The sequence below is a fragment of the Lutra lutra genome, chromosome 7, assembly GCF_902655055.1.
Source record: "Lutra lutra chromosome 7, mLutLut1.2, whole genome shotgun sequence".
In the NCBI taxonomy this organism is placed as follows: domain Eukaryota; kingdom Metazoa; phylum Chordata; class Mammalia; order Carnivora; family Mustelidae; genus Lutra; species Lutra lutra.
This window is the reverse complement of record NC_062284.1, coordinates 60,180,489-60,195,799: the sequence shown is the minus strand read 5'-3', so window position 1 is coordinate 60,195,799 and position 15,311 is coordinate 60,180,489. Positions and strand designations below refer to the sequence as shown.

Here is a 15,311-nt window from a genome sequence, read left to right as displayed (position 1 = left end):
GTTTAAACAAAATTATTACTACAAGTGATCTAAATTGAAAGCATTAAGGTTTTAAATGATTTTATTTATTTTTTATTTGACAGAGAGCATGAGCGAGAGAGCACAAGCAGGGGGAGCGGCAGGCAGAGAAAGAGGGGGAAGCAGGCTCCCCACTGAGCAGGGAGCCAAATGCAGGGCTCCATCCCAGGACCCTGAGATCATGACCTGAGCCGAAGGCAGATGCTTAACCAACTGAGCCACCCAGGTGACCCTGAAAACATTAATTTAATGGGATAAATGATACCATGTTGCTGCGGCAGAATTCTGCCCACCTGACTTTGTTCCTGACTCCTGGGGTGGCACGTTCTTTAGGTCAGTATGCTATGTCTTACCAACTTTCTGCCACTTTTCTTTTCTTCTTTTCGGTATTGTCACCATTTCTGTATTTCATCTGTCTCTGTTTTTTTCTTTTACCTTTTTTTTTTTTTTTTTAAAAGCAGGCTCCACGGCCAGTGTGGAGCCCAATGCGGGGCTTGAACCCATGACCCCGAGATCAATACCTGAGCTGAGATCAAGAGCTGGAGGCTCAATTGACTGAGCCACCCAGGCACTCTTTTTTTAAACATTTTAAAATGTAAGCTCTACACCCATCATGGGGCTTGAACTCAACCCTGAGATCAGGAGTTGCCTGCTCCACGGACTGAGCCAGCCAGGAGCCCGTCTCTGTTCTTTTCTAATCAGAATGGAACAATTCGGGTGGAGCTGCTTGGCATCCTCTCCGCTGTAAATGCAAACTCAGAAGCTGATAGGGCTGGTGTGGCCTCAGGAATGCCATACAGTAATTTGTTTACGTTACCATCATCACTGAACATTCAAAATGAGAAGACTCCCCAGAATATTTCTTTGGGTTTTAGTCTGACAAAACCTTCATAGCCTAAACCTGAGGCTTTTAACTTTTTTTTTGTACTGCAGCTCCCTTTGGTGGTCTGGTGAAGGCTCAGAATAATGTTTTGTATTAAAAAAAAAAAAAAAAGGAAGGGATTGCAGAGGAAACCAATTACATTGACATTTAGTTATCAAAATATTAAAAAATGAAACTGTGATCGTGATTTATGCTTCTTCATGAGCACATTAAGTATCTAATGGCAGGTTTAATAATGTGTAATTTCTAAGTAGTGTTGAGTATAATCGATAGCTGGTAATATCTTCAAAAACTGTGAAGTGATAAAAACTATCTGTGATTTCTATGATAAAGTCCCCAATTTTACTATTTCGTAGAACTATGAATTTACAATATCTTATAAAACAGTTCAGACATTTTAGAAGAGGTTTGGGAAAAGAAAGATGTAACTTTTCCCCCACAGACCCCTAAGGGGTCCTGAGGACCCCAGGCAAGGACCCTTGGCTTAAATCTTACTCAAATCAAATGGTTAAAGTGATGCACACATATTAGAGATTAACTTCAGGCTTGGATGCTTAAGGAGCCGCCCAGGTAAGGGGGGCATCCATCTCTTTCCTTTCCCAGAGGCACATGGCCATGACCCTGACCCAGCACTGTTGGCCGTGGCGCTTGGAACCTCTGTGTGGCACGTACCACAGGAAGCTTCACCATCCTGGCACGGTGAGGCTCTTAACTGAATCTTTTCCTTTTACCCTTTTCCCTTCAAAGATTTGCTGCAGGGGGAGGTGTATATCCTCCTCTTAGCTTTCTGGAACCCCTCCCGGGGAGAAGCCCCATATTCTGCAGTACACCATGCACCTCTATGGCTCCCCAACCAAGAGGGAAGGCCCTAGAGAAACTCTGCTCATCCCCTATGAGGAGGAGGGGAGCTCCCCTGAGCACAAGGACCCCTTTGGTTGTTAGGCAACTAGACATAAGGAAGCAGGGCTTGAAGATCTCCAGAGTAAGAGATACCCAGCCAGTCACATGGGTGCCCTCTCTATCTACCCTCTGGCTAGGAAGGGTTGAAATGCCCTAGGGTTGCTAGGCAACAGGACAGAATCCACTGATGATGGTCTCCAGAAGATTGTTACACCCTTGGTAGTGTGTGACATGTGGCGTGTGAGAGTGTGTGTGTGTGTGTGTGTGTGTGGGTGGGTGGGTGGGTAAAGTGATGCATTACTTCCCCTGGAGGTCTAGAAGGGGGGCAGAAAAAGTCAGATTTCTAAAATGGCCTAAGGAAGAAAAAAAAAAAAAAAAACAGCCTAAAGGGACTTTTGGGGGTTCTTGCCAGGGCAGACTTAGAGATCAGGGCTCACTGTAGAGTATGTTGGAGACACCCCCTCCCCTGGGGGTACTTCTTCTCCCCTTACCAGCACCAGTCAAAATCTGCTCCCTATTCAGAGCCAATGTGCTAAAGAGGGCTGAAAACAAATCTATCCTAAGAACCCACCTGGGAAGACTTTGCAGCTACTCCTGGCAGTGTAGAGTGTGAGCCCGGACTAACCACCAAGCTGTCTGCATCCACTTTGGGTCAGCCTCTCAGCAGCTGTGTGACAGCTCTCTTGGAGCCTCAGTCTCCATTTCTGTAAAATGGAAGAGCAAAATCCATCAGAGAGCCACGAGGAGGGTCAAACATGCAGGTCAGCCTGAATCTGACCACGAGGAAACCACCAGAAAATCCAGATGGAGGGACATTATACAAACAACTGGTTTGAATGTTTCAAAATGTCAATGGCATGGAAGACCAAAGGGGGGGAAATAAAGATGGGAAACTGTTTTTGATGAAAGGAGGCTAAGGACTAAGGAGTCACGACAACCAAAGACAGTGCATGATCCTTGATTGGATTTAAAACATTAAAAGTCTGGGTGCCTGGGTGGCTGAGTCATTAAGCGTCTGCCTTCGGCTCAGGTCATGATCCCAGGGGCCTGGGATGGAGTCCTGCATTAGGCTCCTTGCTCAGCAGGAAGCCTGTTTTTCCCTTTCCCACTCCACCTGCTTGTGTTCTCTCGCTGTGTCTCTCTCCGTCAAATAAATAAGTAAATAAATAAAAATTAAAAATTAAAAATTAAAAGTCATAAGATATCATCTGAATGACTAGAAAATTTGGAGATGAAGCATATCCTACTGTTGTATTAATGTAAAACATCTTTGGTTTGATTATATATGGGGTTATATAGCAGAATGTCGTTTTCCTTGGAAGACACATGATGAAATATTTTGGGGGCAAAGCGTTGAGATGTCGGCAATCTATTCTGGAAGGGAATGGTTTAGTAAAACATACATATACAGAGGCATAAAACAAAGGTGGCAAGATGCCAACTGATGAATCTACATTTTTGGGTATTCAATATGCTATATTCACAACTTTTATGGAGGTTAGAACATTCTCAAAATAAAAAATAAGAGAAAAGGTATATAAACATCTCTTTATATATGGACTGGCCCAAAGAGCAGTTCATGAACGATAGTTTCTTATGATTTTTGGACTTTTGCATCTATGCGGGGACGGCGCCCTAAAACCAAAAAGTGGCTGGAGCACAGTGGGATGACTCCGGCACAAGATGGTGGCAGGACTCAGGGTGCGGGATCTTGTGGGAGCCTCCCCTACTCTGCCTGGCCCCTCAAGGGCTGATGACCGTGTTCCCGACGCAGAGAGGGAGCTCCTTCTCTCTCTCTCCACCCTCTGGGAGGAGGAAGTCTGGACCCATCCAGCCCCGGTCCTCAGCCATGTTCGGTGCCTGGCCTGCAGATTTCTCCTCTGTGGAATGTAAGAGATTAAAGCTGGAAATGACACTTTTAATCCCAGGCTTGCTGGAGACAGCCTTCCAGGGGCAGGCCTTGAGAAGCACACAGTATTTTTGTGAGAATGAGAAAGAAGTGCTCATTTCTCTGGGGAGACCCAGCCTACATCCGGGCCCTGGCTGCCCAGTCGTGCATGGTGGCTTGACGAATCCCTTCTATGTAATAGTATTGGCTTCCATTTATTGAGTGCTAGGTGTGTCTGTGACTAATTCTGAACCCTCACTACAACTCCTTGGGAGAGATGTTATTTTGGTCATTTCACTCGTAGAGGAACAGGCTCAGAAAGGCATAGAGACTTGTTCGATGGGCCCTCTTAAGTGTCTCAGCAAGAGAGCAAGTTTCTGAATGCAGGACCTTCTGACTCCTACGCTCTCACCCCGCGGCTGTTCTCCAGCCCTCTGTATGTGCAGTTTTATGCCATGGAAAGCTCCTTTCCTCGTGATCTGCAAGTCCTCATGGGATGGTGAAGGTGACAGGTGTTGAAACTGAGACTCAGAGAAGGGACTGAGAGAGATCATCAGAGGCTTGTGGCAGAGCCTGGACTGGAATGCAGGAATGCGGTTGTTCATTGTCCTTACCACCCCAGGGAACTCCCGTCACAATAACCACTGGTGGCTGAGACCTACTTCCTCTAGGCAGCTTGGATGGGCCAGAAACACATGAGCAGGAACACAGCCCCCTTCTACCTCCATGTTAGTAAAGGCGTTTGATTGTTGGAAGCCTTCCTTTTACGGAATTCCCATGGCCACTTCTCGCCTCCTCACTCCTCCCTTGGTTCCACGTTTCAGGACCTCTCTCTTACCTGGCTATGTTACCACCAGTCCAGGTGACACCCCTTCTCTCCTGCTTTGCGTGGGCTGCTTCCTCCACTTCCCAAACCTCTGCTATTCCTTCCTTGGTGGAACACCTCCCCTTCCTTCCAGTCTCCTCCTTCTGAGAAGCAATATGCTAGCTGCCAGGTGCCCATTGTGATTCCTGATTCCTGATTCCTTTTCCTGCAAAAGTTCCATTTCCTTTATTCTCCTTGCTGCCATTTACCCATCTACCACTTATGTACTCTCTCATCCATCCATCCATCCACCCACCCATCCATCCATCCATCCATTTATTCACCTAGTTATCCACCCTTCCATTCACACATGCACACACACTCCTACCCATCTGTCCATGCACTCACTCATCCACGAATCCACGCATCCATATGTCAGCCCATTCATCCATCCATCTATCCAAATATGTACCTCCGTATATCCTCCCATTCACACACCTACACATGCATACTCATGCACACCTATCCCTCCATCCATCCATCGACTGCTTCTGTATCTAGCCATCCATCCTTCCATTCACACAGGTGCACACATAAACACACACTCATTCACACATACACCCATCCAAGCATGTAATCATCCATCCAATCATCAGACTTTTCACTTATTTGACCCTTATGGACCACCTATTATGTACCAAATACAAAGCAAAACAAGGCTTGGCCTTTGCCTTTGGGAAACCCCCTATCTACAGGGCAGGGACAGACAACACCATGGTTTGAAAACTTTCCTAGAAGTGTACACTGGGGAGCATGGGACTTCAGAGGAGGGAGGGGCTCACTGGCCAGTAGCTGAGAAAAGCCTTCAGGAGTGCCAGGTGTCTAAGATGCGACTATGAGTCCCCTTCCTTGTGTTCCTCTTCTGTGCCCATTGCTTCCCCAGTCCCCCGTCTATTCATTTTTGTTCTCCATGGGGCTTGGGCTGAGGGTAGTCACAGGGACAAAAATCAAAGACTCCTCCCTAAAAGTTGCCCAGGGGATGGCTCTTCCCTCCTGGCTCTCCTACTTTAGTTAGACCAGCTCTATCTTTCATCTGTCAGAACAGTGCTCTTTTTATTACTGGACACTGGTACCCAGGCAGCAGGAGACCCCTCTCACAGGGGACTGGCCTGCCACTGCATCTAGCAGCTTCTGTGGAAGACGCTCGTTACAGCTTCTCATTGTGGGGTGGGGAGGCATGCCAGAATTGCCAGGGGCCAGCTGACCCCCATTCGACTTAGCTACTCAACCGGAAAGCCTTGTCCCATCTCCCCCACCCCTGCCCAGCCAAATACACCGTTCTTGAACCTGTGTCAAGCGCCTTCCTCCAGGCAGTCTGGGGCCCTTTGTAGACACTTGTTTCAGGGTCCAGCCTGATCTCTAGCTCCCATGGACTCCTCTACCCTGATGGCCCCTTTGGCCACAGTGTTGGGACTCTTGGAACTCTCTTATCCCTGGGGTCAGGATGGAAGCTGTGATTCTCTTTGTCTCCATGTGGTTGGGTCCAGAACCGGGCAGTAACAAGCTGAAGAGCTCAGGATGAGAATGCTATGGAAGACGTGGTATTCCTGGGTATGTGGGTCCCCAGAAGCTCCCTCGAGGGCAACCTCACCTCCCTCTTAGGCTGCCCCTTGCGTTTAAAGCCAGCTGCATGATCACACTGGGAGGAAGCCTAGACTACATCTGCTGGGAGGCATGGGCGCCAGCATCCAGACCCTCCCTGTGGGCGAGTCTGTTCTCAGCTGAAAGGATGGGAGCCTATGCAAGATGGAACCTAGGTGAAGGTGAGTGTCACTATCCACCCCATGAATGACAACGACACACGGACCAACAACAGTGAGAACCCGCAGCAAGCTGGGTAAACTACGAGAAAACCCCCTGAGAATGAGGGCATGGGCATTTGGGCATGCTGGTGGTATGTGTCTTCCAAAGCCCCCATGAAGGGCAGGGGGACAGTGGTCCTGCAACAAAGCCGGAAAAGGGCCACGGGCCAGAGTTTCAACTCAGGATCCCCCAGCCAATGACTGAATTGACTGACAGGCTCTTGCTCAGCCAGGTTCGATTTTCTGGTTCTTGCCAAGGTCATCACAGAATGCAAGGGGAGCAATCCCCACGGGTTAGGGCAGCCATGTTGGGGGGGGTGGCGTGTGGCAGCCATGGAGGTGGCCTGCTCACATCTCCCTTCAAGAGAACCTGCTATGAGAAGTGCAAAGCCGCCAGCTGCCGCACCTTCCCCTTCCGCACCTTCCAGGACTCCCCACTGGCCTTGCTGGGCCTTTCTTAGAGCCTCCTGGTAATCTGAGACTCTTCCCACCCAATCTTCCTTCCCTCTCTCCGTTCACAGGTGCCAGGCTCTTCCTGCCTACTCCTGCTCCTCCCGCTTTATCCTGCACAGCTGTTTGCTCCTATCCATCTCCTGCATGTCTAATTCTGTCTTGACACCTGCTGCTCACAGGACCTGAGCTGAAAGTCCAGCATATTCATGGTCTGGGTCCAACACACCACTCGAAAGCTGATTCTCAGGGTGGGCAAATTCGGAGAATTTTATAATAGCCGGAGGGGCCTGTGGACTGAATCATGCGTGGAGTGTTGGGAAAGAAGGCTGGGGAAGGGTGCAAACATCTGAGAAAATGGACACGATGCTTATCACAGATGCAATGAGCTGGAGAATTTAGGACGGACGCAAGTTGGCCCACTTTGGGAGGGGCAAGCACTACCTGGAGCTGGTTTGAATCCCAACACCGCTGTCTCTTAGTGGGAGTTTCCTTATCTATAAAATGGGAATAATTCAACTTACCTTGCTGGGTTGTAAGAATGAAGAAGGTGACAAGGCAAAGGACTTGGCAACGCCCTGGGAACAGGCTCTTGATTCAGAGTAGCTTTGTTAATTACTTGGATTTTCCTTCAGGAAGAGAGAGACGACCTCCCCTGTTGCCTGAAAGCAGGCAGGGACTGGTTCAAGGAATAAAAACAAACAAACACTGGATCCACCCTGGGAAGGGGTCTGCAGGTCTGACCGTCCTGGGACCCCTGGAAAAGGTGAGGGTTCTGTGCTCACCTGAGGGCAGGGGCGTGGGGTGGGGAGGGTGGTGGTTAGCTGTTCCGGTGGGCACCTTGTTGCTTGCCATAGAGGGTCTGTGTTGTGAGACGCTCCTGGAGGGAGGGGCCAGGTGTGACAGTGGGGCGGTGCGGTTGGGGGGAGTGGAGGGAGAGGAGAGGAAGGAAGGGGAGGGAGGGGAGTGGAAGGGAGAGGAAAAGACCTCAGAAATTAAGGTGAGGTGGTTTCTGGGCAGCAGCATCAGACAGGATGAAAAATGGACCAGAACTGGAGCCTGGGAGTGGAGTCAGGGCCCAGAGCCCGATGGCCAGCCCCTTTGGGCTCCTCTCCTTTCCTTTGCTCATGGCCCTCAGCCAAGGAGAGAAGTTAAACTGCCAGCCCCATCCACTGTACCCTGGGGAACTAGGCTGTACAGGTTGGAGCCAGTTTGAAAGGGGACCCTTGTCCTCAGAGGCGCCAGCCGATGGCTGTAGCTCTGTGTGGGGACGAGGGCCGACCTAACGCAAAGAGGGAATTCCAAGAAGACACAGTCCAGGTGTCCAGTTCTGTGGATGCCTTGGCCCTAGCCCTGGTGGCTCCGAGCTGGCCACATACCTCTAGGTCTGATCTGGGGGCCCAGTACAAGGCAGGCCCTACTGGGGCCACACACAGCTCTCTGACACCTCCTTTTAAGAGGCCCTTTTTCCTGAAAAGAAGGGTAGATGATAAATTAAGTCCCCCAGGGCTGACTCCAGGGAAAAATGGTGGTAGGTGACAATTTGTCTCAGCACAGTCTCTCCCTCTCACCTTCAGCTCTCCTGCCCGAACCACAGGTGTCTGGTTCTGGCTGTCAGAGTGCTCTGTGGCCTGGCTCTCTTTTCTGCCCGGGAGGAGAGGAACCAATAAGCTAACCACATCAAGGACTTCATTGGACCCCCACTCTTCCCAGGGCAGGGACTGGTAAGTGTCAGCCAGATTGAATTGGGATCTCTGTAAACAAAGGAATGAAAGAACTGGGGTGGATCCGTGGGTTAAAGCCTCTGCCTTCGGCTCAGGTCATGATCCCAGGGTTCTGGGATCGAGCCCCGCAGCGGGCTCTCTGCTCGGCAGGGAGCCTGCTTCCCTTCCTCTCTCTCTGCCTGCCTCTCTGCCTACTTGTGATCTCTGTCTGTCAAATAAATAAATAAAAAATCTGAAAGGACTGAGGAGAGAGAATGCGTGCCAGTGCCCCCAATACAACCTGCTCCACCCTTCATCTTCCTTCCCCTTCCTATTCCCTTTTCTTCCCACCCCACCACCCCCCGATCTCCGCCTCCTGGAATCTGGGAGGCACACAGCCCTGGGTTGGACTTTGGGCAAGATACTTACTCTCTGTGCCAGTTTCCGTGTCCGTATAACAACAGGATGCTCTTGGTCTGTGGAGAGATTTAAATGAGGCATGCAGGGTGGGGGGCGGGCATTTTCTGGGTCCCCACGCTGCAGGCCCTAGTGTGGGTGGGTGACTAAGTGGCTGCTGTAGGTCTGGAGCAGCTGTTCCAAGTCCAGGGGGGCAGCAGCTGGGGGGAGGATAGAAGAGGGGGGCCTCCTGAGGGCCGTGGAAGCTCAGGGAGGGACTGACCAGGCCTGACCAGTTGGCAGGGGAAATGAACCCACAGGTTGAAGGAGCTCTGCCCAGAGGCAGCTCCAGCGCTGGAGGGACACAGTGTCCTGGCTTCTAGCCTGTCCCCACAGGCCTCTGAGGGATCAGGTATTCAACTAGCATTCAGCCAGGTGCTAGGAGAGGTCCTTTTACTCATTCGGTCTTCATTCATCCTCCCAGGACTCTGCTATGATTTTGGTGATCCAGTGGAGGGCGGGGAGGCTCAGAAAGGTGGTCAGGCAGCTGGGGGAGAGATCCATTTGGATGACTCCAAGGACAGTGTTCTCTGTCCCGCAGCAAGAAGTAGACCCTCGTTCTGCCCGGCCGTCTGCATGCCTACTGCATGCCAGCCCCCTGGGCTAGGACCTGGGAATGTCAAAGGAACGAGACAGACATGGTCTCAAATTCACAGAATTGCATTCTCAGTCAGGGAGATGGAGAAGTCACAGGGCAGTCACAATGGAGCAGCTAAATGCTATCAGAGGTGAGCCCCTGGGATGCCTGGGTGGCTCAGTCTGTTAAGCATCTGCCTTCAGCTCATGTCATGATCCCAGGGTCCTGGGATCGAGTCCAGCATCGGGCTCTTTGCTCAGCGGGGAGCCTGCTTCTCCCTCTCCCTGGCAGTCCCCCTGCTTGTGCTCTCTCTCTCCCTCTGACAAATAAATAAATAAAATCTTAAAAAAAAAAAAAAAAAAAAAAAAAAAGAGCCAAGGGGGCCCCAAAGAGGGGCCTCTGATCCACACAGAGAATCAAGTAGAAGTCTCCTGAGGAGTTGTGGTGGAGAACCATGAGTGCCCACAGAATTGCCCTCCCCTGATTTCTCCTCTAAAGTCAGGCCAAAGCAAGGTATCTGCAAAGGGGCACTTCCCACCTCCCTCCCTCACTCCCTCTGGCGCTTCTCACCACTACCTCGGGTCCCTAAGTACAGCAGTTCCCAATGGAAGTATAGGACATAAGGCTAACAAGGGTGGGCTAGCTCTGGCCTTGCTTCTCTCCCACGGGCAGGGCGGGCCCAGCTGCCTTTTCTCCATCCCCTGGTGGTTCTGGGAACTCTGGAGAGCATTGGGGGAACAGGCACATGGAGGCCTATCCTCTAATGCTCAGACTGTATTCCTCCCACATCGCCCACAACTTCCTCTGAGCCTAAGTCAGCAAGACCCTGCTCCTCCCTCAACCTCCTTGCCTTCTTTGTAATTCTCGTTGCCAGGAATAACCTGCTGCGGCTCACAGCACAATCCCCTTTTGCGGGTGTGGCCTCCTCAGTCAAAAAGTATTCCTGCCTAGCAGGAGGAGAAGCCACTGTCTCATACCTACCCTCTTCTTCAGGGACTAATCCCTGTAGGTGTGCTCCAGACATGGGGTCATTTCTAATGGGGCTTGTCCTTGGGTGGCATCCCAGAAGATGCATTTGTGATTGGGTAAGGCCTATGGGAAGCCCCCCCCCAGAGGCTCCCTGATATGGAAACGGCCTCTTGGACTGCCCCGAGCAACTTAAACTTGGTCTCACTTTCTCTACCGGCAAGCTCCCTCTCCTGACCTGGGGGGAACAGGCATCATGGAGAGACTGCACACACAGGAGCTCCAAAGGACAATTACAATTTGTATACAAAACCACTTTTATTACAAATTCAGCAATGTGGAAAACAAAGCCTTCACAAGCATTGTATCAAAAAGTACAAATTTTAAATAAATGAGTCAGAAAGGAGACAGCCAGATACACCAGCCACAGTCACAACCCTGGGGGAAGGGAGAGGGTGCCTAGAGCCCCCCCACCAAGAAAGGCTGGGCACAGGGGATCTTTGGATGTGTGCAGGGCCAGGTCCTGGAGCTACCAGGCAAGGGCCCTGACTCAGTTTTCCTCTCCTTGGAGAAACGGAAAGAATCTGGAAAGTGCAGGAAATTCTGAGTCTGAAGCAGAAAGGCACAGAAGTCATTTATAAGGCACAAATGTTGCCTGCAGCCCCGAGGCGCAGGGAGTAGATGAATGGTGATCAGAGCCCAGTACCACCACCAACCCCCATCCCCGCCCCGTCATTCTCCTGACTGGTGTCACCTCTAGGTTTGGCCACAGGTTAAAGTAGATGAAGTGGACGGCACAGTCCCTGCAGCCAGGAGCCTGGAGCCAATCTTCAGAACAGATGCGTTGCTTTGCTGGCAAACTGGTGTCTAGCCCGGGCCAGGGCAGGAAAGGTCACTCTGCCCCTAAGAAACCCCCCCCAGCGGGGAACCCCAGGCCTCCTGTCCAACTGACCCTGAATTCTGAGCTGCTGTGGGTACCCACCCTGGACAAGGAACTTCCAAGGGCAGTCCCAGCCATCCAGGCATCTGGAGAAGCCCCAAGTTCCCAGAGCCAGGGTTTCTCTAAATGGCAGGCAGCTGGCATTGTCAACACCCATCGCCAACAGCTGCTGGCCCCTACCCACGGTCACTGGTGACAGGCCTCCCTGGTGACGTTAGGCAGCGGGTAGGCAAAGAGGGAGAAGTCTAGGATATACTTGGGTAGCACATCCTGCAGGAGGGCCCGAGGGGCGCTGCACAGGTGGTAGTGCAGGCCCTCGGGGCTGGCCGGCCGGTACCAGGCCTGGCGGGCTGGGAACCGGACATGGGGCGGTGCCCGCACCCACTCCAGCACCTGGTTGGCATCAGCCTCCAGCCTCTCATAGGAGCCTACGAAATCATAGCGCACGGCGCAAGGCTGGCACAGGTGGTACACAGGCATCCAGTGCTCATTCATGCGCTCAGGGTCCTCATCTACCAGGTATCTCAGGAATTCGGGGAAGGTGACATCGTCCCCTGCAGGGCTGGGCCCGGCGCCAGCCCTGTACCGCCTCACGATCTCCGCCCCGTATCGCTGCTGGTACTCTCGGATTTCGCCAAACTTGTTGCGGTAGGCAGACAGGAGGCGTTCCAGCGGGTCCCGCACAAACAGGAACTTGAAGTAGTGCTGTAAGCGGTAGCGGATCTCCTCCGGCCGCAGGTCGGCCAGGAACACCAGGTCATTGCGGTGGTCCATCTTGAGACGGACATCCACGTTGTCCAGGACGCCCGCCAACACCTTCAGCACCCGCTTCCAGTTAGAGCAGGCCACCTTGGGGACGTAGCAGTACAGAAAGCGGTAGCGGTCACTCACGAGGATGTGGCGCAGTAGGGTGCGCCGCTGTCCCACGGGCAAGTCCCAAGGGTCCCGGGGCATGCCTGGTTGTCCGCACACTGCCCTCAGGGTCCGGTTCCGGACGTCCTGCCTCACCTGCAAGTCCGGGTCCCCGGCCTCCAAGGACAGGCCCCCAGGCCTGAGGAGGGCCTGGCGCCAGGGCGCGCCCTCGCGGTTGGGAGGGTGCAGGGGAAGGGGTTTCATCTCGGCCAGGATGCCCCGCTCGATCATGAGGAGCAGCCCGCTGGAGGCCACGATCACCGCGAACATCAGCATGGACGGCAGCAGCAGGGGCGGCCCCCCCATCCCGGCCCGGGCCCTGCCCAGCGGGACCCGCCTCAGCGCCCGGCCCAGGGGCTCGGCGCCATTTGGGGCCGCCAGGGGGGTCAGCGGGCGGGGGAACATGGTGCTCCAGAGGTGGGGGCCTGCGCCGGCCCGGTAGGTCGGCGGGCCGCCGGGGAGGCGGGCCCGGGCTGGGGGCGGGAGCCTGGGACTTGGGCCCGCCGCTGGCGGGAGGTCTCAGGGAGGGGTGCGGCGGCGGGAGAACCCAGCGCGCGTGGGGGTGGCCGGCTCCGGGGCTGGGGCGCCGGAGCGGGCGGCGGGCGGCTGGCGGGCGCGGCGAGGGACCGTGGCCGGATGTCCCGCCCGGCAAGCTCCCCGCCCCCGGCCCCGCCGTGACACAGGCGCGGGGCGGGTCCAGGCCGGGGGCGGGGAGAGAGGCGGGCGCCCCCTGCACCGAACTGGCGAGGAGGGAGCGTGCAGACCCCCACCCGGGAGAGGGCGCCGGAGCCAGGGCCGCCCCGGAGCTCCGCGCTTCGGAGACAAAAGCTGACGAGGCCCGAAAGGCAGAAAGAAACCCAGGCCACGGCTCCCTCTCGCGCAGCGCGTGCCCTCGGGGAGCTGGACGGAGAGGACTTCCACCCCACGCCCTGCCGCACACTCTGGCCTGGCTGAGACCATCCTCCAACAGCGTGTCTGGAGGCAGAGGGCACCCGCAGCGCTGTGCGCTGAGTCCAAACTTTTGGGAAATCCTTCTTTCTCGCTGGAAGCGGAGTCCCCGGTGTGCTCCCCCTCCTCACCCTGCCCTAGCCACTCCAGTACAGAGAGCGGGACTGCCAAGGGTTGACCAGTGGCTCATCTCCATGGTGACCATTAGATTTAACAGTACCTGGTGGATGGCCATCCTGGTGGATTCATCCACTGGGTAACGATGAAATGTCTGGAAATGGAGTCTTCTTCACTCCCGTCTTTCCTCCCCGAGGGCTTGAAGGGGTGAGATAACTGGGACACTCTGGTGAGGGGCCAATGACAGGTTGGTGCCTGGTGATCACTAGTGTGATCAGCACACATCTGGAAGGGTGAGGAGCTGGGGGGGGGGGGGCACAGAGCGGCAGCCTCCCTGCCTATAAGGAAACATGTGCTCAGTGGCACCAGGCAGACCATGTGGGCTACAGGCAGCTACAGGAATGCCTAGGATAGCAGGGGTCAGCCTTTCCCCACCTGAACTGGGCACCTAGCTAAGGGTCCAGACTTCATCCTGTTAGGTACGTGTGGGGAGGCGGTGATGCTCTGATGGGAGGTAGCCGTGTGGTCAGAGTCCACATTTACCAAGGCAGGTACTACGGACCTTCCCACTGCAGGGCTGAGGAAATTGAGGGGCTCAGGGAAGCTGAGAGTATATGGGTCAGTCTGATTTTAAAACCTACGTTCCTAATCTCGATCCTTCAGAGATTAATGGACCACAAGCATGGAATTGTTGGGAGGAAGCAGCTAATCCCAGGTTATAGTACTAAAAGGGCTGAATGGAACAGGAGTAGAAGATGCCAGAAGCTTTGAGTTTGGTAGGAGAATGGAGGTACCACTGATCAGATGAATTCAGAAGCCTGAGGAGTCCTAGAGGGTGAGATGAAGCTAGAGGGCTTGCAGACAGCCCCTGGTCCCTAGTGACATGAGAGTACGCAGGGTGAGTGCAGGGAAGGAATAGGAAGCCTTGTGGCTTTCCAGCTTCACAGTGGGCACCCCACATCTCACTGCCCGATTGCTGCGGTGAATCTCAGGAAGCACCAAGGAAGCACCATCCACCAAGGAAGCACCATCCGCTGATTGAGTTTGCCTCAGGGTCAGCCTTCCCTGACTGCTCCTCACTTCCAGTAGCATTGAATGGAGATTTCTGGTGTTGGGGTTACTTTCCACCAGAAATCGGTTAAAACAATGCTGTTTATGCTGGGAGAGGGGGAAAAAGACAAAAACCTTTTTTTAATGTTTTGATGATTTGGCCAATATGTGCTTACTCCTCCGAAGAATCTTCTGTGTTAGCAGGAACAACAAAGTTAGGAGTACAGAAACAGCTGCTTCATATTGGGGAGTCCCTGGGCAAAGTACTTGTCTCCACACCATTCCTGTCTGTAAAACAATAGGACACCATCCACCTTGTGGGACTCTCGCGGGCAGCACACTGATGGCAGTGCTGTGGTATGTCTGTGGCAGAGTCTGTGCCCCTAATACCCTCTATCAAAACACACCTGCCCGATGTCCTTACCAGCATGAAGGGGCGGGGGGGGGGGGTAGCTATGCTCTGTCCCCGAGGAACTGCCATGACCACAAAGCTTGCTCCACACTGAGTATGGTCAACACTGAGGCTGGGCTGAACCAAGGGCCAGGCAGTCATAAAGCCTGGGCCTGGGATGTGACCTTCATTCCCCAATGACATGACCCTTGGTGATGAGGTGCTATCTTCACCCTATACCCACCTGGGGACCTGTTTCAGAGTCACTGGCCAGGGGAAGTCTGGCAACCCAAGCATTTCACACTGTCCAGGCAGGTAGCTCTGGCCACTGTGATCCCAAGAGGTCACCCCAAGTTCTCATTCCCTCAGTCTCCTTTCCCCCTACTTTCCTGTCCTTTTTTGTTTATTGGCCTTAGCCCCTGCACGGCAAGGGCTAAGAGGGGCC

General features: G+C 53.4%; 1 protein-coding gene across 1 annotated transcript; it reads right to left on the bottom strand.

The window, feature by feature from the left end:
* Positions 1–10,807: 10,807 nt before the first annotated feature.
* On the bottom strand, positions 10,808–13,030 carry CHST14 (carbohydrate sulfotransferase 14). The gene has a single exon (XM_047739017.1). It carries the CDS (start codon positions 12,763–12,765, stop codon positions 11,635–11,637), a length of 1,131 nt encoding a protein of 376 aa, XP_047594973.1. The 5' UTR covers positions 12,766–13,030; the 3' UTR covers positions 10,808–11,634.
* Between the last annotated feature and the right edge of the window lie 2,281 nt (positions 13,031–15,311).

Excerpts from the sequence above, each read along its gene's own strand:
- CHST14 (XM_047739017.1), bottom strand. The coding sequence starts at position 12,765 with ATGTTCCCCCGCCCGCTGACCCCCCTGGCGGCCCCAAATGGCGCCGAG.